General features: G+C 34.8%; 2 protein-coding genes across 2 annotated transcripts; both read right to left on the reverse strand.

Annotated features, from left to right (window-relative positions):
• Window positions 1-2,126: 2,126 nt before the first annotated feature.
• LOC144452524 (stomatin-like protein 1) lies at window positions 2,127-10,723 on the reverse strand. Its single transcript, XM_078143625.1, has 8 exons — window positions 10,573-10,723; window positions 8,405-8,511; window positions 6,580-6,646; window positions 6,094-6,176; window positions 4,460-4,719; window positions 3,987-4,093; window positions 3,007-3,243; window positions 2,127-2,335 (listed from the first exon to the last, which is right to left on the reverse strand). The coding sequence occupies exons 1-8, from the start codon at window positions 10,721-10,723 to the stop codon at window positions 2,127-2,129; spliced, it is 1,221 nt and encodes a 406-aa protein (XP_077999751.1).
• A 6,814-nt stretch (window positions 10,724-17,537) lies between these two features.
• On the reverse strand, window positions 17,538-23,767 carry LOC144452106 (DNA polymerase beta-like). Its single transcript, XM_078143120.1, has 9 exons — window positions 23,598-23,767; window positions 22,833-22,957; window positions 21,919-22,052; window positions 21,312-21,364; window positions 21,004-21,055; window positions 20,236-20,434; window positions 19,769-19,855; window positions 19,287-19,491; window positions 17,538-18,493 (listed from the first exon to the last, which is right to left on the reverse strand). The coding sequence occupies exons 1-9, from the start codon at window positions 23,749-23,751 to the stop codon at window positions 18,399-18,401; spliced, it is 1,104 nt and encodes a 367-aa protein (XP_077999246.1). The 5' UTR covers window positions 23,752-23,767; the 3' UTR covers window positions 17,538-18,398.
• Between the last annotated feature and the right edge of the window lie 3,417 nt (window positions 23,768-27,184).

The raw sequence follows: 27,184 nt of genomic DNA on the forward strand, positions 1-27,184 counted from the left end.
GCACATCATGAACAATAGATCTCTCTTTCTATTTTCTATGGTTACATCAATTACTTTAGTTGAGTTGAAGTAACACCTGTCAGGCTCTAACTAGTGGGCTACCAATTTCAGACAGTGGTAGCCCAAGGATGGTAACTAGTACAGTAGTCTCATAATGCTGAACTGAAAACAGAGTACCTCTATTGGAAATATTTTGTTATTAAAATACTTTCATGTCTGTAAATCTTCCATCCTTTAAATCATTGCATTATCAATGGTACTTCATAGCCTGAGAGGGCTACCAGCTGCAAATTATTGTAGCCCCATGATAACACAGGACTACTGAGTTCTGCAGTTTGAGTTCTGCATTTCTGGTACTGGTAATTCCATAGGTAGAAATTGTTCTGCAGAAGTTAAATATCATTGATCAGTAACCAACCAACCAAGTACACAACAAATCAGAAATCAATCAAGTGGTTTGATCAATCAACCAACCAACAAAGTAATCAACCAATCTATCAATCAATTAATCAATTAATCAATCAATTGATTAATCTAAGTACCATCTATTTTATTGAATGGTACTAAACTGTGATTCTTTGTCAAGTACACTTCACAAATAAACAGTGTAACATATATAATAATTGATTATTCATAAAAACCTTACCTTTTAAAAAAAAAAAAATCAGAACCTATTTACAACAAAGAAATTGAAACTTGAAAGTCTCATTTTATCCTTTTGCCAATAAATTGGTGATAAAAATTATGTTCACCACATGTGCCAGCATCATTTTTAACAATACAATTTATTGAGGGTTTTTCACAGAAATTTCAAATAATTTGTTGCCTGCTGCTAAGTATTGGCATCTAATTATGACAGCAAATATTAAATACACAGCTTTGTATTTGCATAACAATAAATATCAAAAGATTATCATACCATTGAAATGTCTTCATTGACAAATCATTGTTTGGCAGGTACAAGATCCAATATTTCTAACCCAAATATGTGCTCTCTCAGAAGTCACCTTTAATAACTAACCCTCAATGTGTTTTGGTAATAATACTCTGGTAATACAAGTTATGGTTTACTGAGATATACTTAAACTAATACTATTGATGTTCCATGTGGTAGATCACAAAAGGTGACAGTAGTGGTTCTGTTGTGTGTATATAATCACCCTGTAATCAAGATAGTGTAAATATTGTCAATCCCCAAAAATGTACACTGCATGGTTATGGACGTTATCAAAAATACCACCCTACTGTGAGTACAATTTAACCAATGTCCATTCAATAGCTTATATCACAACACATAGTTTTAGTTTGTGTCTATCTTAGTAAACCGACACTGCGATTGCCAGAGTAGTAAGAACACAGATTTCTCACATACTCAGACTGTACTTACAGATCTCAGTACAGTATCATACTAGGTTATTGTCACTCAATGTCCTGCAATGTTCATCTAGTTTCCATGACAATGGTTGCATAGAAAATAGTCTAACCACGGTAGTTACTAAGACTCACTGCTGAGAGTTCTCTCCTTTTGGCTGACCCAGAGTATAGGGAAACACTTTGTAAATGATGTCAATCCATGATGGCTATGTCGACAGTCAGATTTAAAACATGACACCTAGTTTAATGACAAGATGGAGACTAGACTCTGCTGGGATAGTCAGAACAAGAGAGAGCACCACCAGTGGCCGATCTGAGTAACTGAGACTAGAAAATATTGCTAGTACAACATTCCTGTACATTCCTGTGTTTGACATACAGCTGACTTCACTCTCTCTTAACGATTCTCCAAAAAAGGTTGAAGCTTACTTTGCTCCTTTAAAAAGACAATGAAGTGAAATCATGAAATACAAGTAGTTTGTATAAGAGAGATACTGTAGTCAACTCCTCAGATGAAATTTATTGCAAACAGATAATATGTGCACCAATGACAGACAAATCCCTACATGTTTTGGCACTTTTTTGGTGACTAACTTTGAGCACACGCAGCTGATACATATACTGAAATACTTCAGTACACATCTCATACCCAATTTGATCATAAAATAGAATGATCCATGAAGACAAATCATGGGATTAAGCTAAACTGGCATAGGAGGTAGGGGTGATAGGATCAAATGATGGGTTTTTGTTTAGCTATCTTGTGATTGGAGTCTTTTTACAACTTGGTCCAGTTTCATAGCTACACCTCTGTCTCCACTCACTATCAGTCTACCTGACATGAATGCTTGGAAAGGTCTCAATTCACCAGCAAATATTTTCTGCATGTCTGAATTGCTCATCTCCAGGACAACATCTGGTTCCCCAGATGGTGGTTCACCTGTACCAGCATCACCACTACCTGTAAGATGCAAATGAAATTTAAACTCAATGACATGTTTTACAATGTCTGCACAAACAAAATTTTGAGTACGGTGAAATTTGTTCTCTTTGTATATCAACCTCTTTCACTGAGTAGGCCAGCAGGGGCAGCATGACACCACATATGTTAGGGACCATTGCACAATGCCTCACAAGCTCAATAAACAATAATTGTTCATTTAGGACAAAACCCCTCCCCCTCCCCTAAAAGAACGTTCACAGGTGCAACATCAAACATTTATATATGACGTAAACCACAATGAAAACTACGACGGTAACAACACTACGATTGATGCAATGTAAAAACACAATGGTAAACATGAAGTTCCAACCTTCTGAACCTGTTTACTGTCAGGAGATGATGGTAAACACATCAAAATACTACCAGAAACCCAGCACTGTATTAGAAGTAAAATTTTTATCAACTTATCAACATCTCAGTAGCAAATACAGAACCTGTTATCATTGAAGTCATGAAAGCTTTCAAAATTTGGTTAGAAGTGCGATAATGAAGTTCAGCAATCGCACTGACACCAGACTCCCCCCCCCCCCTAAATGAACAAAGTTCACTTCTTGAGCTTGTGTGACATTGTACGATCGTTCTTTACAGTCTACCCAGACTTTTGATACAAATAAATGAAAAATACGAACCATTCTTAAGATCCAAATAATATGTTTCAGTGTTGTTACCACTAATAATAAATTTATAGACAGCTCCAATATTTTCCACCAATGAATCATTCAATAACAATTTGACAGCTGATAAGATATCCTCTGCTGACATTGTCGTTGCAGGTTCTGAAGTCTGCTCTGGAATTGCTGCCAGTGACGGTACTTGGACATTTGGCACTGAAGACATTGATGGCGGGATCTGGACACTTGAAAAACCTAACAGAGAAATGGCAAAGTAGGAATAATGATTTCAATATTTTGTGATTATTGAGAATTTTGAGTTTTTATTTTGGTCTCTACTTTTAGTATGTAAGATATGTATTGTGTCATCCTATTGCATAGTAAAAGAGAAGCCTGATTACTGTGAAATGGGGGGTGGGGGGGTTGGGATGGGGGTGGGGTAGGGGTGTTGGTGGGGGTAACAACATGACATATCTTACAGTCTAACTATTAGCACGCTTTCAAGAGTTAAAAGTAACACCAACAGTAAATCTTTTTTTAAATATTTTTCTTGAAATTTAAGACACTGTACTAATTCTACTATTTCAAAGTGTTATGCCAATGTTGTATATACACCTCTATGGTTCCAACCAACATACATAATGTCAGTTCATAATGTCAATAGGAACTAAATCTTGAATTGGATTAATAACACTTGGCACAGCATGTTGGAACAGCAGAGACTTGTATTACACACCATGGTTTGATAAGAACAGTTCTATGGCCTATTTATGTGTATATGAAATGCCAAGGAAATGGAAAATGTGTTTGGGAACGATTATGTAAAGAGGCCATACAACTGTTCTTATCAAATGATAGAATGTAATACAAGTCTCTGTATTTGCAATATATGTTGTGCCAAGTGTTATTAATCCAATTCAGTTGTTTACTGTCCCTGTTTGTAACAGGTTCCGTTCATCAACGGTCTGATGTCTTCAGATGTATATAAGAAAGATTACCTGATTTTTGTGATTTCAGCATATCAAATGGCAGTCCTTGAAATGGAGGCATAACAACCGGACCCATTTGAAATGGATTTGCTTCTTTTAACAAAGTTATTTCAGATCTGTAAAAGATAACAATGTACAAAAGAGAAACCCATATTAATGATCACTTATTAGCCACTGTTTCTGTTAACGGCAATTTGTATATAAAATTAAATCCTAATTCTCCAGTCAATCTACTGTCCAAGTTCGAGGTTTCCTCTCCAAATTATGGTACACGGTATGGAAATTCATGCGCGTTTTACCAGATTTTCCCCCACACTAGTCCAGGGTACTCAAGGTACTTTCACTCACACTTGCAGTGTTTTCTGCTGCACTCACTATACCCCTGAAAGCATAGCTGAGGCCTAACTATAAGAATGTACTTTTTTATCCTACATTGAACTATTGATCTCACCCCTAAAGTAGAAATTGTTTGTGATACCTACACTTCTACTCTTGTGACAGCAACACCCCACTCCTGTGTGGTTACATTCAGCTCGACATGCATGAAGTCGTTAATAGAATGCTTCTCTACTGCGATATCGGAATAACGTTTTGTTGTCAGTAGATTGGTTAATGCGGTTTGTGCAAGCGCTCTCGTGGCGTGATTCAAATCTTGTACAGATGTGACCGACATTATGACATCGTTGATCTGAAAATGTATATTTGCACCACAACTGATGACAGCGCCATCAACAGTGAAGATCTGAAATGAAACAAAATGTAGAAATATTTCACTATACAGTAAAGTAAATTGAACACAGCAAATAAAATAAAGCATCAATTTACATTTTCTATTAGTCATACTGATAGTATGAGGAGAGGAGAATAAACTTATAACTTGCTCAAGTGTCTGGTCTTTTTTCATTCTTTATTATTATCAAAATCTGATATAGGAATCTAGTCTAAGATTGCTTTATTAACTTTTACATCCTTTGTATATTTAGGAAGGAGGCAGTCATTCATGAAACAACAAAATCGAAAACAAACGACATTGTACAATGCACAAGCCAAGTTGTTGTGTCTTTGAACAGAAATATGGATATATACCCTGGTTGTTGCACGTCACGACAACCCTTGTCTACGTCACTGGTTCACCTACTACTTCCACCGTTTCATATACAAATGTACAACATTGCAGATGAGTGCCCTCACAGGTCATGTAAGGAGAGGAAATGAATATTCTAATCTGTGGGATGTTTTTGATTTTCCTCCCGAGGGAGCCTTTAATAGGCCTATGCAAATTCCATCACTTGAGGAGCCTTGGGTCATGTTAAAATAGAAAGCACTTGGGGTACATAGGAAATCCAAGTGCTACACAAAGCATCCGGTATTACCACAATTAGATAACTTTGGCTGTATTTCTGAAATATTATTTTTGAAGGTTAAATGTTTTTATCATAAATATGAACAAAACTGTTAAAAATACTGTGTAATTCTGTAGTAATATTTATAGCAATAAACAATTGCATGTTGTTCTCATCATAGTTCAGGAATGAATTTTCCACAACTCAATGAGGAGAATAAACTTATAACTTGCTCAAGTGTCTGGTTCTTTTTCATTCTTTATTGAATATTATGGGGTTTTTTAAACACAAGTGTGTTCTTTTAAATGTGAAATAATGACCTCAGTGACCGATTGTGAAACAGTGAGGTGAACATCTATTGCCCTTGGGAGACTACTAGTAACTGGGAATTTTTTTTAAAAAACAGTTGAAGACATTTTCCATTACAAAATTAGAATTGAATAAACAAACTCAAAACATTTGAAGATTATATGAGACTAATAAAAAAAATAAAGTAAATCTGCCAAGGTACTGAGCCTAAGTTAACTTGGAACTTGTATGTAGTAAATCAACACAATTACACGTATGTTGCAGATGAGCGCCCTCACACGGTATTCAGAATATTTCAATCCCATAAAAGAGATGTTACATGTACATCACAACCCTACTATATAACACATTAACACACCCATTGTACAAACTGTATTTTTTGAGTTGGAATGAGGACTTCTACATCTGTAACTTACCTTCTGTGGTGGTACATTAAAAGCTCTCATTCTACTTTTCTAACTTACCTTCTGTGGTGGTACATTAAAAGCCCTCATTCTCAGATCTACTCTTCTACATTTGTCAATACATGGTAATATTAACACAACACCTGAAAAACAACAACAACAACAAAATATGTTTCATAACTGACACTAAAGACTGTTTGTTACTTGACTTTGGAGATAAAATTCAGAATGTAGACATCTATACAATCATTTACACCACAGGAGATTGTACCTACTCTGTGATTATAAATGGAAAAGATATTTTGGTCCTAAACTTTGGAGGGGAAATTCAGAATGTAGTTCCCAATACTACTCCATTGATGTCTGTCCTGCATAACTCTTTCAAGTAGCAATAGTTATCTCAAGTTCAGAGGCAAGTACATGTAGTGTCAAATATGTCAGATTTGGTCCTCCTGGTTTCCTCTGTGGGTCAAACTGATAAAAAATCTGCAAGTATTAAAGATAAGATATTCTGGCATATTGAAGTATTCAAATTATACTATTTACCTGGCCCTTTCAGAGGCTGTAGTCTTCCAAGTCTAAATATAACAACCCTTTCATGTTGCTTAATTACCTGGAGAAAGAAATAACAGTCAGTTGGCATGCAAACATATTACGTGAATTCTTTTTTTTTCAGTACAAGTGATTCATTGCAGGAGTGGATATGGTCTTTAGCCATTTCGGTCTATAGCCTTTATACAAATGTACCGGTATATATACATGTAGGGTTAGTCACAATCATCCAGTCAGTTACCTTTATTATGATGCAGTGAAGGTATTCCTAAATCATGAAGATCTTTCCCATGTTGCCAACCTCGTGATTAGGATATTTTTCGATGAAAAGTCAACCAATGTTATAGGATTTCTTTGTGGAAAAGTTACCCATTTGGCGACACACATACACCCATATATCCTTTTAAGATGGGAGTACCTAACAGCCCTAACAGGAACAGTCCATTTAGAGTTGTAACACAAAGCCAAACAGGAACAGGCCACTTAGGGTTGTAATGCTAAGCATAACAGGAATAAGCCATTCAAAATTGTAACACCAGGCGTAACAGGAATAGGGCATTCAAAATTGTAACACCAGGCATAACAGACACAGGTCATTTAGTGTTATAATGCCATGCATAACCCTTTCTCTAAGCAGTTTTAATCAAAACGCAAAATGGTATTAACATGTTCAATAATCACTGTAAATGCAATTAGGTTGCTAGATAATATAATTGCATCACATTGCTGTATACAGTAATATGAACTCGGCTTCCAAATTACTATAATGCCTAATGCAAATAGCATTTAGTATTTCTAATACTAAGTAGTAGAGCTGTTCATCATTTTAATAATCATATCACTAACGTTTTTAATTTTGTGTGAAGGGTAGTTTTCTGAATAGGAGGTATATAGTAAAGTTCTTCAGTCTGAATAACAATAAAAATGCATGAAATACCAACATTGTAATTTACAATCACTGATTCATCATAAATTGTGTACAAGCTTCAATTCATCCCAGAATGCAAAATTTCATTTTCTGTGTCTGTATCTCTGTACTTCTGTCAAGCTGACAGTGATTTGTAGCAGAAAACGACACAATTCACAGGTGCTCGTCATATGGATGTTTTTATCAAAGCTGTCGTATATTACGTTGTAAGATTTTCACTTCAGTGCTTCCATATAATTAAAACCTTCATCCTACATATCAATTCTATATTGTGGGGTTTTTTGATTAATTCAATCCATTACTTTTATTAAGTTGATACAAGTCTATTTATATTCATGATATTTTTGGTCTAGTGGCTTCCACAATGATGACTATTTCCTTTCGCCTACCTTTTACATACTTGTACTCATGTGTTTTGTTTTCATATATTATTTATGTACTGTCTGTGCTTTGTACTATTTTGGATTTTGTGAAAAACAAGGCTTCATGGAAAACACAGCCCCTAAAACTGCTAATATGATTTTTTACGACAAATATGGCCAATTTCGTTGAATTTGATGCTATGAAACAAAGCATGTCCCCATATACTTTGTCCCTTTATGCCAAGTTTGAATGAAATTGGAAAATATAAACCCAATCTGCATATCAACATCTAGCTGTGCACCATGGGAATGATCATCTTAATTGCCATGGTAACATCTAGAGGTGCATCATGGGAAAGACAACTATACATGCATAACATACATATATACCAGTGCATCATCATGGGAATGATAACTGTAATTGCCATGGCAATATCTAGAGGTGCATCATGGGAATGATAACATTAATTATTACCATGGTAACATCTAGTTGGGAATGTAAATTTCATTGAAATGATAACATACTAACCTTTATACACAGAAATCCAGAAATGGGGAATGTCAGAATCATAACCAGAAAGCTAAGAAAGATGACCATACAGGTACACAAATGGACAATAAATGGAGGGTTGTATTCTGGAAATTAAAAAAGAGAAGAAAAAAATTCACTTCAGTATTTAAACATGTCAATAAATCTTGAGATTTGAGTTTAGTTTTCACAGTAATCTAGAATACTACACAGAAGTAATTTCAATATCTCTCTTCTGTAACCATTAAGCACAACCCCCAAGTATGGAAAACGATGGTCATCAAACTATGTAGCAAACAAGGTAAGGGGAGAACAGGTTAGTGTAGCAGCGTGCATACTTCTGTAAGTTGGTGTATAGATGTGATGAAGCTGCCTGAGCTAGTAAGTATGATTAGTATATAGTTATATGTACATATTAACTTCAGTGTATTTGCTATGGTTTTGGTACCTTGTCAACAGAAGATGGAAATCTGGTAAAACATCTAAAAACATTCCCAATATTTTGTGCCATATGCCATATGGTTGCAATGAGTACCTGGTAAAATACCTAGGAAATGGGTAAGTTAGAAAATTCTTCTAACCATCGACTTTCTCGATTTTTTGCTTCAAAGTTTATATACCATGTGACAGTGCAATCTGATTAAAATCTGATGTTGGGCATTGGGCACTATGATTTACCTCTGTTTCCTACTTTTACTGTCGATTTTTGTTCTGTGAGCATCAGATAGCTAAATCTGACACAATACCATAGGTGTTCTAAAGCCAAACGAGAACACTGAGTGAATTTACTAAACGAAAGAGAATGCGTAATGTGCTGAAACATGGGTACAGCACTTCAGAACGCTCTGTTCAAAAAGAGCTCGAGCACAGACACCAATGTTATTGTTATTGTTTGGTGGTTCTCTGTGTCAATTTCGAAACATCGAGTGTTATATCGTAAGAGGGATTTGGTTGGCTACTCCTAAGTACAAGATTCAGTATGAGAACACCTATGGCAATGTGTCAGATGTAGGTATCTGGCACTCACAGAAAAAACAAAACAAAACAATAACAATAAAAGTAGGAGGCAAATAACGAAATTGCGCCCAGTTCCCTATATCAGATTTTAATGGAATTGGTGACAGTGCAGCAATTTGTCCATCAACCATCTTAAAGAAAACTTTCTTTTAGAGTGACACTTTCTTTGACAGAAATACATTTCCTTGTATGCAACAATGAGCCAAACTGTTTAGTGAAAACGTTGTACTTACACAGCAAGCAAAGAATGGTTAGGCCTTGCTAGCAGTGGCAAACAGTTAGAAAGCTCACCTTTAAATGTTTCAGGACAAACAGCAACCATGTCTGTGTGGTATGGTACAATGTAAACTCTTCACTTATCTGAAGATACGTACACACATAACAGACTTTTACTACCATCTATTTGATAGCATAGACTATAACTTTATTGTCTTTGTAGACTGTATAGAAGAGAAGGAATGATGAGGACACCCCAAGTGACATATTTTACAGTACCAAGCTATGATCTTTGGCAATCACTTTCAAGGTCAAATGTCAAGGTGTTAAATATGTGACATATTTGACAATATGTGACTGGCATAATATGTCTCACATCATAGCACCTTTGTGCCAAGTTTGGTTGAAATCGGTTGATGTATACCAGAGATGTTAGGGTGAATGCACATACAACAAATATGGCTGCTTTTCAGCCATATTTGATTCAATTGCAAAACAAAGTGATGTGCATATGTCTCACATATAGCATGTTACCTTTGTGCTAGGTTTGGATGAAATCAGTTGCTGCATGCCAGAGATCTGAGGGTGAACACACACACATAACCCCCCCTGGGTAGTGTCCGTTGGGGGCTAAGAACAATGTTGATGTCTAGCAACTACTATAGTGGAGCTTACACCAAGTATTAAAGATATGTATGGTACTGTCAATATGACATAATTGTTTGGCTACCAATAAATTCATAAAGCACATGCAAGTAAGAAAATTAAAAAAAAACACTTTTATTTGTTCAGTGAGAGCAGATGTATAACTCTTTCTACCACCACTATAATGCATAATCATACTTAAAGAGGGGGATTGGTTGGTATCTATTGGGGGAGGGGGGGGGGCAGAGAGGGGGGGGGCAGAGAGGAGGTAAGAAAATGTAAAAACTTACCCCTTTGTTCAGTGAGGGCAGGTGTACGACCCTTTCTACCACCACTATACTTGAACGCTGAATCAAAGTTAAATGGTGATCTATAGTCAATGGCTATCCCATGGTCTGATGTAGGTAGTTGGGAATATTTCACACGTGACGAACTCCACATGGTTGCAGTCTTCTCTTAACCAGTATTATATCAGAAATGTTTTGAAGTTAACGTTTCCCCACTTCAATTGTTCTCGCTGTGTTTTTTTCACCAGCAGACTTAAGGTAATGCACTAAACTAGCGATTCCTTTAAGTACCCAGCAGTCTTCAGTTTTCAATAAATTTTCCTCTTTGGAGTAAATATGTTCATTTAACAAACTCCTCATAGATGTCTGTAGAAATAACTGACTTGAGAAGTCACCGAGGTGAAATAATGTTACAAATCACTTTTGTCTTGGGAGTCTTCTTGCATGCCAGTCACGTCTGTAACAAATCGCTCCTTTTCACAAACTGTTCATAAAATCCACACTTATTTCAATAAAAACGAGGACACCGATCTCACTACTTTCAGTACCTACACTTAATCTCCCTTCTTCACAAATAATGAGCAAACAGAGACTGTTTTCATCATTACAATAAAACGCTAACGGGAAAAATCCAATCTTCAATTCTTATGGTTCAGTTACTCCGATTCTGACGAAATATTTTCATATCTTGAAGGATCCTCTAAACTCTCCTTGGATCATATTTCATTATGTGAAAATTACATTCAGGATTATACTGCAACAACATAGATAGCCACCTCAAATAAATAGTAGCAGTGCGCTCATTGGTTACCATGGTTACATCATCCTCTTATATATGTAATACTGTCACTTTCTCTAGTGACACTGAAGTATTTATACATGTAACAATCTGCAAAAAAACATAAAAACGAAAAATCTTAAAATTTACTAATATTATGTAACTCAATTTTTTTATTATATTAACACTATTGGAAAATCTCACGGAATTACAATTGATAGAAACAATTTCTGAAGCCAAAAAATTATACATCAAATCTACGAAATTTGTCATGTATGAAAAATCAGGGCTTTTAATAAAATGAGTCAAATTGTTCTCATTTAAAGTTTGAATTGTTGCCAGAATTTTATCTTTTTGAATTTACTGTCAAATATTTGTACTACAAATACACTCATCAGGCAATGGGTATTTTGAAAAAGCTGTGCAGTGAAGTGAGTTTGATTATGAAAAGTAAAGTGTATAAACAAGTCGTGTATTCATGAGTATCCAGTTACACGTATTTTAATGGTTTTATGACTATACATACTCCAATAATGAACTGAAATATCCATACAGACCATGCCGTCGCATGTAAATTAGCCTCACCTACAATTATAAAAATTTAGCCCTGTCACGTTAGTCCCAAACCTGAATGGATCTCTGTAGCATTTGTGTTTGTTTGTTTGTATTTGTCTGCATAACAGAAAATCGCTGGGAGGAATTCCCAGCACAAAAATTTATTTAAAAAAAAAAAAAAAAAAAAAAAAAAAAAAAAAAAAAAAAAAAAAAATTATGAGATTAACTTATAAAACCTACTGCCTGGAAATGTATTTTACATGTACAGTTATTTGCTTGTTTCCTGTTATTGTCTTTGTTAATATCTGATTCTAAAGATATGCGTCATTCATGGCAATTTGTTTGGCTATGACAATCAAATACATGTACATGTACAAACATGACAAACTGTTTTGAAGATTTGTAATGTTTGCAGTGTTTGCCCCAGGGATAAAGCACAAAATGGTAACTAATTTGCATAATAATTTACATATCAATAATATAATTTGCATATTTATTTTGCATAATCAGGACATCAGCATATAACATGCATGTCTTCAACATACTCTGACACATACACACATAGATCAGCCATTTCTCTTCATGTGAAAGTTTTACATATTGGCAATGACGGTGTTAGCACCATGTTTTCTCTATAGTGGAGAGAACACTATTAGTAAACTATTAAAGAAATCCGAAAAATAGGCGTGATTATGGGATATTACAGTGAAGGATAGGCATTATACCATGCACAAACCATGTTGAACAAAAAATATGGAATTTATACCCTGGTCGTTCTATGTCACAACTACACAGGTCTAGACTTTGTCATGACAACATGCATCTATGTTACTGGCTCTGTTGTGTTCGAAATATGAATTTGGAACATGATTTTCTTGTCATGAAGAGGGTGCTGAGAAGTCAAATGAGGGCTTGAAGGCCTAGTTACCATGTTCAGAGAGAACATCTGAATGTAACTTGTTGTATGATTTACTGACATAGCTCATGGTGAACATTTTCAAGGAAAACACTAGTAGTGCAGTACAATTCTCTATAAAACTGTAGACTATTGACAGTAGTTTGTACCTTTTTGGCTATGTTTCATCGAAAACAAAGTCGTAGCCTCACTCAGTAGCACTGAATACTAAGGCGTACTTAGAGGAAACTGTGAGTGCTCGTGCCTCTGGCACTCGCTGTGATGTTGCTAAATAATCAGTACACGGTTATAGTATTGCTCCGGATCAGAACGAGGCGACAACTTTAGTTTTAGATAAAACATAGCAAAAAAGGTACAAACAACTGTCGACAGTCTATAAAATTGATGTACATGGGATTATGTATGTATACATGTATGTGTACAGTTTTGATTTAAAGACCATGATATTAGGTCAGGGGTGAACAAATCCACTGGTCCTGGGTCCGGGACTAGCGATTTTTTTGGGTGGACCACACAAATTTTACCTTGTCTGGTCCATCATACCAGTACCTTACTGTTAATAACTATGTTAAAAAGTCATCTCAATATACAGATTCATAGGTAAGATTTAATGTTTCACATTAGCGGGACCTGGGACCACTAATTCTTTCAGCAGGACCACTGGATTTTTTAAGGCACTGGTCCGGGGACCACCAGTTTACAAAATGATTTGTTCACCCCTGTAGGTACACAGTGTACCTCTTTATCATCAATCATGGTCGTAAAATTAAAATCAAAACTTTTCTACTAAAAGAAGAAATATTAGCTAGTGTATGCTTGAGTTACCATCTATACCCTTCATTGAGTACACTACTTGTAAAACACTGAATATATAAGTACATGTATAATGGATCTCAAATGTAACTTATGTATTAAAGTTGAATTTATAATGTTCACTAAGTATCTGTCAGTCTTTTCTGACAAAACGTACGTCTATAGTCTAGCGGTATAAACCCAGCCAACAGACACATTGACAAAACCTGCTGACCTGACATACAGGAATGACTGGTCTATAGTCTAGCGGTAAACCCAGCCAACAGACACATTGACAAAACCTGCTGACCTGACATACAGGAATGACTGGTCTATAGTCTAGCGGTATAAACCCAGCCAACAGACACATTGACAAAACCTGCTGACCTGACATACAGGAATGACTGGTCTATAGTCTAGCGGTATAAACCCAGCCAACAGACACATTGACAAAACCTGCTGACCTGACATACAGGAATGACTGGTCTATAGTCTAACGGTAAAACCAGCCAACAGACACATTGACAAAACCTGCTGACATGACATACAGGAATGACTGGTCTATAGTCTAACGGTAAAACCAGCCAACAGACACATTGACAAAACCTGCTGACATGACATACAGGAATGAATGTTCTCTACCATATACATTGTACATTATGATGTTATCCTCAATATTATTCTTTGCTCAGTCAAAGAAAAGATGAGATATAACATACAAGGGACATTGTATCAACTTGTCATGACAAAACCTTTGGGTTTTCAGTATTTTCTGGCTGAGTGTAGGTAAATATTGGGAATGACAATCCCTTGAGCATAATTTATGAAAACTTGAGAAAAATACTTTAAATTTGATCGTTCTGACTTGTATTTTGAGCATCACAGAACTAATACTGTAGGTGCAGTGTTGTCATGACAACCAGGGTATAAATCTAATATTTTTGTTTCAATACATATTGGACTTAGGATAAAAAAATGTCTACAGTGTTCCAAAATTATACATGTAACCATAGTGATTATAATATTTGTCCAAAATGTTAAAATAAATCCAAACAGACCAGATAAATGACTACTGCTTGAAATCTCAGACGGAAGTTTGACAGAGTCTTGAAGTTGTACAGGTAGATGTATGCACAGAATTAAATGGGATTTGAGGGATCACTGTTCCAAATCCATGGAATACGACTTCTCTTTTAATGAACTGGATCATAGGAATATTAGAACATGGAATACACTCTGGAGATTTGAGTCTTATAACTGTATGGTGTCATTCCTTGGATATATCCATGGAATTTAGAATTTAGATGGATCAGTGTTATACATGTAGATCCATGGAATGCGATTCTATTCTAATGAACTACATTGTAGATAAGACCTAAAAAAAACTGTTTGGTTTCAGTTACGCAACCCCACCTAGTTTTTCACTGCTGACCCTAAACTTACATGTTTTTTACATATTCTACAAAAAAATTAATAAAATTGCAAAAATTGTGAAGTCTTGCGAGAATTATTGGATGTGGAATCAGACATCAACTTAAAAAGACAATATAAAACTGTTCTTCTAATCTGTAATGGCTGTACATCTGATGAGAAGAAACCAATGACACAGAGACCACATTGAAAACAACGGAAAACATAACTACTTGAACTAGTCATTCACACATTAAATTTTTTTTTTAATTCTACCTACCCCACCTATTCTAAAATGGAGCGTAATCGGAACCACACAATTTTTTTTAGGCCTAACAGGGATAAGAACATGGAAAATGTTCACAAAATTCAAAATTCCCATTAGTCTGGATTCTACACTACAAATCTTACAGTTACATAATAAGTATAGCACACACAGACCCAACAAAGCAAACACTAAGTCTGGAGTGAACATTTAGCTACTATTCTTCAAACTCTTTGATTTGTTCAATTGCAAATGTTCATTGTTGATTAAGTGATCCCCAGATTTACTTTCAATATATCTACATTGAATCCTTAGGGATATTGATGCATACAGGTACTACAACACCTTTCAACTATACATCATCATTCATCAATACATTTTATCTCAATATTGGTTGAGATTTTATGCAGCCATATTGTTTTCTCACACACTTAATTTATCATACAAAATGTAGTATGGTGAAATACTAAATTCTCCATTCTTGCAAACTAGAGTTATTATTTCTACCACTACATTTCGAAATAAGTGGGAGGCTCATTAAGAACGTTGTCATAAAACAGGCTGTGGTTTGCGAGGATATTCACTTGAAATTTATTGTGAAAATTATACTTTTCATTCATACTATGCATAACTTTCTAAATCAGTGAAAATTGGGTCCGGGTAATACAGACAATTCCTGTTTTCAGTGAAAATGAAATCCCTTTAAAATATGTAGTATTTGACATTACAACCATAAGCTGATTGGGACAAAATTTAAAACAGAGATGTCAATAAAACTACATTTTACACAAAACTGAAATTAAAACTGCAAATTTCACCATGATACTAGCAATCTACATAGTATTACATATATACAAATGTACATGACTTAGTTACAATGTTGTTATTGGTGGGGGGGGGGGGGTTGGTTATCTACAGTTTTAATTCATGGGAAGAATTTCAAATCTCGACATGGTGGGTGGGGATACTACATCACAAGTACAGCTTCTTGGCATTTCCTCCACAATAATCTCACCATCGAGACATAATATGACAGACATGTTCCTTCTTCATCATGCACTCGTGACTGAGGCTCTAGTACGTCTACGAACAAGTTCCAACAAACCAGCACATATTACATGTAACGTCCCAGTCAGTCTCTATTACTATTAGCAGTATTTTTCGAAACGTGTTATTGCTAGAGAAATACTGTACTAGCTAATCTGTTCACGTTGTTCACCATTGCACTGAGAGATCTACAATACAATATATTTAGTTTTGTCTTGACCGCATTTATTTTACCTGAATGGTTGCCGTACACTATGTCAATGGGGTGCAGCCTGCAGAACTCAGTACAGGTCTATTCTACCGTGGTACAAAGACCGTGATGCTGAGGACTATGTATGGTAACTGTAACTTACCTGTACGGTACACATAAACAGATGTAGTTGTAATAGTCTTGGAGTTCCACTACAGAGACATACAGAAGACAGATTAATGGCTATCCAGCTAGCAGCTTGTGATGCATCCACACTCAGCTGACTGTTTAATACTCAGAACATATCTGTGGCGCCCTCTAGTGGTCAACAGTAAAATTTAAAGATGGAAAAACGGTAGTGATGTTGCATATATGAATACATCCTGAACATGTTTAATAATGATCTTGTCGTGATTTTTTCAATATACGACTAATATTTAAAGTAAAATTCAAAGTTACATCCTGCTGTTATTCAACCATGTCAAATCTTATCATGTCTGGTAAATTGCACATCAAACTACGAGATCTGCTTATAAAAATAACATTATGACATGATCTTTAGGGCACAAAATATATTTTTGAAAAAGCAGTCTCGGCTATCAATTTAGCCTTCTCAGTGCATACCACATCTATCTTGTTATATATATATAAATGTAGTCAAACAACTTGTAGCTCTCTTACCATTTCAAACTTAGCAGCTTTGGTGTGTTTTTGATGGCTACCGTCGTATGACAAATTTAGACATATGCACCACATCTGATTTTGACGTAATTAGATATAAATATTACCAGAATACACATCACACACCATAAAATCATGTAGCCTCTAGGCTATAATACAATGTTCCCATGCAAGCATGGAAAAATTACACATGCCCATGAAAAAGAACACAAAACATTGAGAATTGATTAAATGCAAACCATCAAGATACCACAAGACAATAGATATAAAACATTCCATGAATTTATTGCAAAAAAAAAATGTTTTCAAAATTATATTCTATAATTGTTCCTCAAAGTTATAGTACAAATAAAATAACATAACATGAAAGGTACTAGTTATAGTGGAAATGACTTGTTTGACAAAAAGTCACAAAAATTATGATCCTGTTTGTAAAAAGTTTCTACAACTTTTGCACTAGGAGTAGTAGTAATAGGAGGTATATTCTTTCCTTGGAGTTGCATTAAAATCAAATAATCTTTCTGGTGATCTACGAAATTGTCAAATATGCAAATGAGAATTTATTCTACCAAAGCCATCAATTCCCCCAGTTTGGCTGTATGGTACATACATATAAAATAATGTGTTTGTTTCATCTAGTCATTCTATAACACAGTAAATATGACTACCACAGTACAACAGCAATTATAAACATTTACCCTGTACAAATGAGAGATTAATTTCTTGTTCATTAAAAAAGACGTAACTGTTGATACTAAACTATGATGAAGAAGACTCATCTGTGCAGGTGACAGAGTTCCAAATAAATTAAACATTGTACTGCACCAAAACATCGGAATAAATCCAAGCTTTCAATCTTTCCTAGCATTCTGTCCAGTTGTGAATAATGATAATTGGGGCAAGCTCAGGCAAACCTTTTGGAAGTCTGATGATGTTTTGTTTTGCACACAATCCACAACTTAATTATGGCCGTATGTGAGTGACGTCAAAGCAAAATACATATGAGGGATCTACACAGTACTATTATATAATCCACAGATGTATTCTCGTCAAGCAGAATTTATAAATTCTCAATGATAATCACAAATCTATAGTTCAATACTAGATAGGAAAACTCTAGGAGAGCTTGAGTATAACCATGAGCATCTAAGTTTGGGAATTTGTTTCAAGTTCTTTACTTATCCAGATAACAACATTACATGCTTCTTCCTGATGGTTCCAAGAAATCCATTCCAATGTAATCAAAGATGTCTTCTTCAGAGGAGACAGGCAATGGTTCTCCTGGCACACCTTTGTAAATAAAATACATAAATATGAAAATGTTAATCTTGATAACTAAGTTTCAACTGTCATAAACTCCATGTTTGCACAGGTCTAAACCAGTGACTGTGTGTCCTCTAATGTTGTTGTGAGTCAAAATGAGAAAAACTGGCATTTCTTGTGAGTCACCACATATAGTACGAGATTGGGGAACACCAAATTTTGGTGCGTCACTAGAAATTGTGTACGTCAGTGTTTGAGGCAACTATTACATGCATATTGACAAACAATTTGATTACATGTATTAAAACAGATGAGGAAAATCTGAATGTGAATTTCTGATGTAAATGTGTTCATATCAATCCTAACTTATTTTACCATGGACATGAAAACCTGCCGATATCATACATTTGTATCTCTAGGAGGAGACTCTCCTGAAACTGATCTGAATTTGTTCAGTATGTGAGTGCAGGTATAGCATTTGTTGTCCTCTGTTCTACATGTAAACTAGTCTAATGCAATCCTTCAGCGAATCTTCCAGTGGTTAGAGAGACCACATTGAGACTACATTGGCATCCAGACTACATGTAAACACAGATACCATCCCATCAGAAGTTGGAGCTGGCTGAGGTAAGGATGTTTGTGGATGAACAGGGTCACTGACATATATGGACAATTCAAATAAAGCATCAGAACAGGAGGGTTCTAAAACCACACTTGAAAGAAAGGGTTTTGATGTACAAAGACCTAAAACACTGCATCAGACTTCTACTGTGTACTTTCTTAGTTGCCATCACTCTATACACTACAGACTATGACTTACCAGTACTTCCAACAGGTCTGATAGAGTATTCATTGAGTGTAAAACCTTCTTCCAAGGCCTTACTTCTCATATCTTTGTTGAATATATCACTACCAGTGAAATACAAGATACCACAGAAATACTGATCATGAGGTAGAATACGGATATCAATTCTACGAAACAGGTGTTCAGTGCCGTCTTCTTCCTTGGGTAATTTACATACACCCTGAAATGTTGGATAAGGAGAGAACCAATATATTGGGTATTTTGTCAAGCTAGAATGTAGAATGTACAGTTGACTGACAGTACAATAGACATACATATTCAGGATAATGTTTAGGTTTTAGATAGGAATAAGTATAGACCCTCTAGCATAAGCTGATCTGTATCACCCATCACAAATGTCTGTCTGTCTGTCTGTCTGTCTGTCTCTGTCTGTCTGGCTGTCTGTCAGTCAGTTAGTCAATCAGTCAGTCAGTCACTTACCATTACTGATTACTTACCATATATTTGGTATCACCAAATGATATTGTGTCTGTAATAAATTTGGCATCTTCCAAAGTTTTCACTGCTTTCTTGAGAAGTTCTGGCTGTAAATCAAAGACAGGATGAGTAACATATGAAATAAATAAAATAAAGACCTTGTCAGACCCACTAATCTCTGATTTTGTTATAACTTGGGTTGTTGTTTGCTTGGTGGTTAGACCACTTGCGTCTTAATCACCACACAAAGGGGTGACATCAAGAGCTGGATGCAAGATATAAAACATAAATTCTTTCACCAAAATCTGATAAAATGGTTTTAATTTTATCAAAGCCAAATTTTGGATTGTACTTATTTTTTTTTATTCATTTGACATAAATATCTCGGCAACTCAAAAGATTGGAAAAATCTTTTACTACTATATAAAATGAATTCAAGTATCAATTTCTATTCTACTGTTCTTAAAACAAGACAGACTAAACCTACCTTTTTACTAGTTTCTGAAGTAAATGAAGGATGTGTAAGTAAGATATCAATATCTCCACTTGAAGCCTTTCCTCTTCTATAACTACCACATATTGTAGCTATGTATTCATCATCTATATTTTTAACATATTTCTGTATTTCAGTATTCAATCTATCCATCTCTGCCCTCGGTATCCTGACCTCAAAGTCTTCAAAATGTCTACAAATCAAAAAGTCCTCATTTTTAAGAAAAATTACTTTCTTAATCACACTATCGTTCAGATCAGGAAATGCTTTGCAGTCTAGTTCATGAAACACTTTATAGTTGAAGGGGAACACCACTGAAGGAAATAGAAATATTTTCGTAAACTATGGGTTCTTGAAAGTCATTTCATGATTTTACATCACTGATAATTATTTGCAATTTCAGAGAAACATCAAGTTGATCTTGTGCATTTATAGGGTATCTTTGCTGTGGATTGTTACATCATGGGAGATAGCAGAAATACGGTATTCAATGGTTGAACACTGAATATTCATGACAGCTGTTTCACACTGAAGTGTACAGCATTTTGTACTCATGAATATTCAGTGTTCCCCTTTTAAACTCAAGAAAAGCCTTCCCAGACATCATACCAAAAAAACACTGGCAGGAAATCCTAGTAAAATGATCAGTTAACCCTGGTAGACTTTAGTTAGCTACACAACCTACACAGAAATATTGGACTCTAGAACAGATATGGGTTGTTTTTGGTTGGGTTGTAATGTATAAGATTGAAAAAGACTTACTTGATTCCAATCTTCTGATGATGATTTAGTTTATCTGTGTGCTTCTTCAATTCTAGTTATCAAGAAAAGAAAACATATTTATATATAAGCTTAAAATCATCTCACTAACAGGAGGCTATTTGTTTGCACATCTGTCTGTCTGTCTGTCTGTCTGTCTGTCTGTCTGTCTGTCTGTCTGTCTGTCTGTCTGTCTGTCTGTCTCTCTCTCTCTCTCTCTCTCTCTCTCTCTCTCTCTCTCTCTCTCTCTCTCTCTCTCTCTCTCTCTCTCTCTCTCTCATTCTGTAAGATATTCATATGTCATGACTAACCGTCGATGGACATGATACCATCATCAACTACAAGTTTTCTTGCTGCGGCAGGACTGATGAAAGGAAAGAAAAAGTATGAGACATACATGTATATATTAACAATAATACATTTATAACATACACCTCAAATATAGCAAGGCTGTCTTCTTTTTAATAGTTCAACAAAAATTTAACAGTGTTCATTTCAAGAAAAAGTGACAAGTCCTTTTTCCTGTCAAATATCAACAGCATTTCAATCAACTGCAAACTGGACACACAATGTTTTTATGTTCTCAGAAATAATTAATGTACAGTTCAGATTTTATGACATTTTACAGGAATTAACATAATATATCACTCATCAATCTATAATTGGTTGTTGTCTATATCAGTCTGATTAAAATCTGATGTGGTGAAAGTGGCTTGATTGCCCCCATTTCCATCTCTTTGTGTTGTTTGTTTCGATTTTGTTGTTCTGGGTGATTGCTGCCTTTCCACATCATGGGTAAATAAATCAATCCAGCCACATTCACCACATCAGATTTTAATCATATCGCAGTCCATCAAGCGACTTCATTGATCATAAACACATGGCTATGTTAGTGTAACATTATTTGTTTATACTTACCCAATTCCTGTCACTCTTGTTAATTCATTGATAGCCATACTCTTATCATCAGCTTTAATCTTTTCAAGTTTTTGAAGTTTTCCTGTTGCAATGAATTCATCTATTTTCTTCTCAATCTTCTCACCAATTCCTTCCTGTTCAATAAAAGTCATCTATTGTTATAACAGAGATTGATTTTTTACAATTGGGGGAAAAACCTTGTTAAATTCTGCCTTCAAAGAAAGGTGTAGCATACCTTTGAAAATGATATATTTTGAGAGAATTTGTTGAAAATATATGTTGACTGTTCACGTTTGACTGACTCAAACTACTTTTAAAATTAACTCTATCTCTGATCTGTCTTCTCCAGGCTTTGGTTTTGTCGGTAAAGTACGTCATGATGGGGCACCCTCACACATCGGTCAATCAGACGAGGCCAGTGATGGTGGAGCAACATTATGTGTCTTACAGACTAACTTTGATCATGCACTACTTTTATGTTATTGATATTGATTGTGACATTTTATAACTTTTCCTCTGAACAATCTAAATGATACTTATAATAAAGTGAACAAACTTAAAGAATACAATCTTGGGTGACAGCAGCTACCATTCAATATTAATTCTTAGCATTGTTCTGACTATCTTTGAGTATTTTTTTTTAGACCTCAATCGAGACAAGTTTTAGTTATCCTTGGCAAAGATATTATATATGTTTATTTGCCAAATAAAACAAATCAACCAATCAATCAATCCATCAACCATAGACCCTCCACCCACGTGGGTGGAGGGTCTATGCATCAACCAATCAATCAATCAATCAATCAATCAATCAGATATGTAAGAATACCCTGACACAGTGTATCTTGCAGAACATGGGTTCAAGTGGTGATCAATAATACAATTTGCACAAGAACATGAGTAATTGGCCATACCAATTTCCTTGCTTCTTTTCCACTTTTTATCCTAGTGGGGTGTTTAGAAAGTACACTGGCTGCCTTCCTGTAGACGTTGTATTTGTGCATTGCTCTAGATACATTCTTCTCATAATTGGCCAAATCTGTGATACATGGATTGAACAAAATGGACATCAATCAATATAAACAGTCTTTACAATATCATAGTGTCTTGTGTCACATTTCGTTCTTGGAAGAACTATTTTTTGTCGTCCAGCCACAAGTCTAAAATTTGTAATCATTATGAATGTATGTGTGATATATCGTACCGTATAAGTATTACTATATATAACAGTTACTTACAATATCAATTTATTCCCAGATAAATAAATAAATAAATGAGATAGTGTACTACCGGTAATGCTCTTGAAAGAAATGTTTTTCGGTCCAGCCACAAGTCTAAAATTTGTAATTATTATCATCATCATCATCATCATCATCATCATCATCATCATCATCATCATCATTATTATTATTTATTTATTTTAATATTTATTTATTTATTTATTCATATATTTATTACGATTGTATTTATGTTGTTTTCTTTAATATTTGATGTGTAACCTTTCAAAGGTTCTTTTCCAAACTAGACAGGTTTGTGACCCATAAAAATATACAGTAGACTCAGAAATTGAAGAGTTAAAGTAAACATTCTGACAATTACAAGTCCCTCCCTTGCTCCCGTAGGACTACCACAGAGTCAGTACCAGACAAACAAAGAAGGCAGTCAAGTTTCAAACAAACCTGTTAAAAAGTCACAGAAATCGGCATTTGGGTTGTTCGAATCTGGAGCCTTTCGTTTACTCATGGTGTCTTCACTTCCACAGGATTGTCGAAGTCTGGCCAAGTTACGAAAATTGTGCGGCTTATGTAGAAATCTGCTTGCAAGCAGAAACATGCACACGATGATTCAGTCCAGCGTCGTTTGTTGTTGTTAGTTGAGTAGGCCTTAACTTATTAAAATATTGTTTGAAAAAACACGGACAATCGACTTCATATTCACAATAGTTTAGAAATAAAACGATATCAAAATATTATAAATTATCATTAAAAATTCAATATATCTAAATAAAAAGGAATAAAGGAATAAAACTTCAACAATTAATGTCACATATTTATTAGTTACACAGCGCCTGTAATTTAAAGTGCTCGGTGTGTGACCTACGTTTGACCCGTTCTATTGACCCGAGGTCATTCAAATGAGTGACGTGATAAAACGTAAGAAATACAGAGAAAACAGGTGAATAGAAATATCTATACTGGACATTCATTTAGATGAAGGTATTCAGATGTTCTCGATTATCGGTTTCATAGGTGTTTCTAGCAAAATTAGCATTTTCGTATGTGATACCCATGATGCACTGTTTTGTCTGGTACTCTGGAGGGAAATTTGACAGTCTGTACTTCAAGAATACATCTATCAAAAATCAGGACTGTTTGAAACATTTTACTAAAATGACAGTGTAGGTGTACTTTTTTAGGACAACGATTGCAAAAAAGTTGATTCATCGGTTAGAATTTGAATGATCAGGTACATTTGAGACTGTGTACCGTACGATATTCGATCATCACAATCTGTGTTATGATTGTATTGCAGGACATCCAGAACAGAACGTAAACAAAATCGTCAGGATACCAAGTGACAGAATCCAAATTTTCAGCGAAAAAATTCAATTCGAAATGAACGGTAAAGCATTTACAGTAAGTAGTTATTCGTATTGGTTGTCGAATCCTTGATCCTTGAAATATTAGAGAGCAAAACAAAAGTTTAGCCTTGCACTGTAAGTTGCAGTGAAAGTCAAATCAATTTGTGGGGTGAGTTATTGAAAAAAAGAAATAATATACTAGTAGATAAAAACTTGTACCAGCATTAAAAATGCATATTTATTAATTTATCATGAGTGAAATTAAAAAATGTGAATAAATGTTTGTATTTATGTATCGTAGGTATATATATTATTATCCCCAGAAATATAAATAAAAAAGATAGTGTGCTATTGTGGTAAATGATTACATGATTCCAGGAAAAGATTCACTTGTTGTATGCAATTGTTGTCAACTGGTCAAAACCTTGGGGTATACCATCCCCAGGGGGTGGGTGGTTTATTGCCTAATTATATGTTGTCTATTTATTTGATATTTATGTACTACTATAGGTCTTGTACACACATCAGAAGACCAAAAAGGCTAAAACCTGGCATGATGGTATCTTGAAACTTGGTGTACAAGGCAACAAAGCTTCTCTGTATGATGACAAAAAGTCCAAGTTGGATTCATTCTGTGTCAAACATGAACAGGTATTGTATCTGTGTTTTTGCTAAAGTTGGGAAACCCTGTTAATAGAGAGGGAGAAAGGGGTAAAAATGGCAGTGTTTCCTCATAGAGTCTATGGTAATTTTGTTTGGGAACCAAGGTAAATTTTACCTACTTACCATCTTTAGCAAAAACTCTGTGTATAAAGAGAGGATTCTTCTGACAGTGAAAAGATTTGATACTAAGATATATAGATTATAAATATGTATCATTTTTATTAATTTATATAAGATAGAACAATTGTTGAAAAAGACCATCTATTTAATGGTTTAGTTTCGTGACCAAAATCTTTTGCATACAAAATTTAGTTGTATGCCTACCATAGAAAGTTGAATCTAAATTATTAAACCTAAATGATCCAGTGATTTTATAGTTCAATTAATGTTAGTGGTTAATTGAGATGGTGGTTAAAAAGAGAGGGAGAATCAACACAATACTGTAGTATGTGCTTACACTTAGTGAGTTTTATTGCAAAAATGAATGTAGTTTTTACATGTGGTGTAACTAAATTAGAAAATGATTCTACAATTCAATAGCACTATATAATACTGACCCACTTTTGAGCAACTTAGGAAAATTACTGTTTGAAAATGTTCCCTCTACAGGTTGTTGTTGGTGAACAACTTGAAAGTGATCGTTACCTCATTCTGGTTGAAGAAGAAAACAGTAACAGTAATGGAGGAAACATAGTACAAGCCAAAGATAGTAGTCAAGATGAATTTCAGCAACAGAAGTCAGACCACTGGACAACAAAACCATATATGGATAGAAATACATCAATGCAGCCAATAAAAGGCAGACTTCCTTTAAAGAGAAGGAGAACTGTGAGTGATTGAGATTCAAGTCATGAAGGCAAAACCCAGTGCTTTATGCATTCTAATTCTAATCATTTTGACATTAACAAATAACGTGGCCATATGGATCACAAATGGGTGTTTATTTTGGATTTCAAATTTCTAATACAACTTTACCATGTTTTTCAACTTGAAAAAAGGCAATGTGAAAGAGTATCGACCAAGTCCATGTTTGTACATAATTAAATTGTAAAAAGCTAAAATGGGCATAAAATGTTTGTTTTATTATATGTACAATAACAAGCATTTTACACATTTTAAAATCTTTTGAAATTGATTGAGTGACACACTTGGACTTGGTCTATATTGCTTCATATTATTTTTTATAGTGAAAAAACATGGAGTTTTCTTATGAATTAAAAATCCTAGATAAATAACTAGTACTCATCCATATGGCCACTTTTAACAAGAAAATAATAGCACTTACAATTATTGATAATTTCTGATATACAAAATGGAACATTTGAACCCGTCAACCTGAATGATCTTGACTGGAAATATGATATTATTCATTCGTATATATAAATTATTAATATTGACTGTAAATGATTGTATTATTGTTGGTAATCACATAATCTATTTGTGACTAGAATTATTTAGATTGTATGTGTACTTAATCACTAAATAAATTTTATAAGTTTAGTAATTGTGAAGTGCAGCGAGGGGGGGGGGGGGGGGGGGCTTTTTCCAGAAATTTATAGAAATTCTCTTAAAGTACAAATACTTGTGGTTCTTTTGCAACTTTATGTAACTTTTTCTTCTTTCAGGGATTCACTATACCAAGACAAGTAGCTAAAAAACCCTGCATAGAAGATGAAAGTGACTCAGCAATGTCAGCAACAAGTATGAACCCTACAATTGCTTCAAGGAGTTCACTCACTTTCGCATCTCCATTGTTCAGAACCCCTTTCCAAAAGAAACCCAAAGAAGATTTCATAAATATGTACAAAGACAACAAAGAAAGAATTCGAGAAAGAAATACAAGTGCATACAAGTCAGAGAGTGTGAATCTTGAAAATGACGAACGTGTAGACCAACAAATCATCAATGATGCTAGTCCTTATACAGAGTGTACTTCTATGACAAGTACTTTTAGAACTGATAGAAGTAATAATTTGGCACAGCGTGGTAGATCTAACTTAGAGCACGATGAAAGTAAACAGC

Source organism: Glandiceps talaboti, chromosome 22, assembly GCF_964340395.1.
Source record: "Glandiceps talaboti chromosome 22, keGlaTala1.1, whole genome shotgun sequence".
NCBI classification, from domain to species: domain Eukaryota; kingdom Metazoa; phylum Hemichordata; class Enteropneusta; family Spengelidae; genus Glandiceps; species Glandiceps talaboti.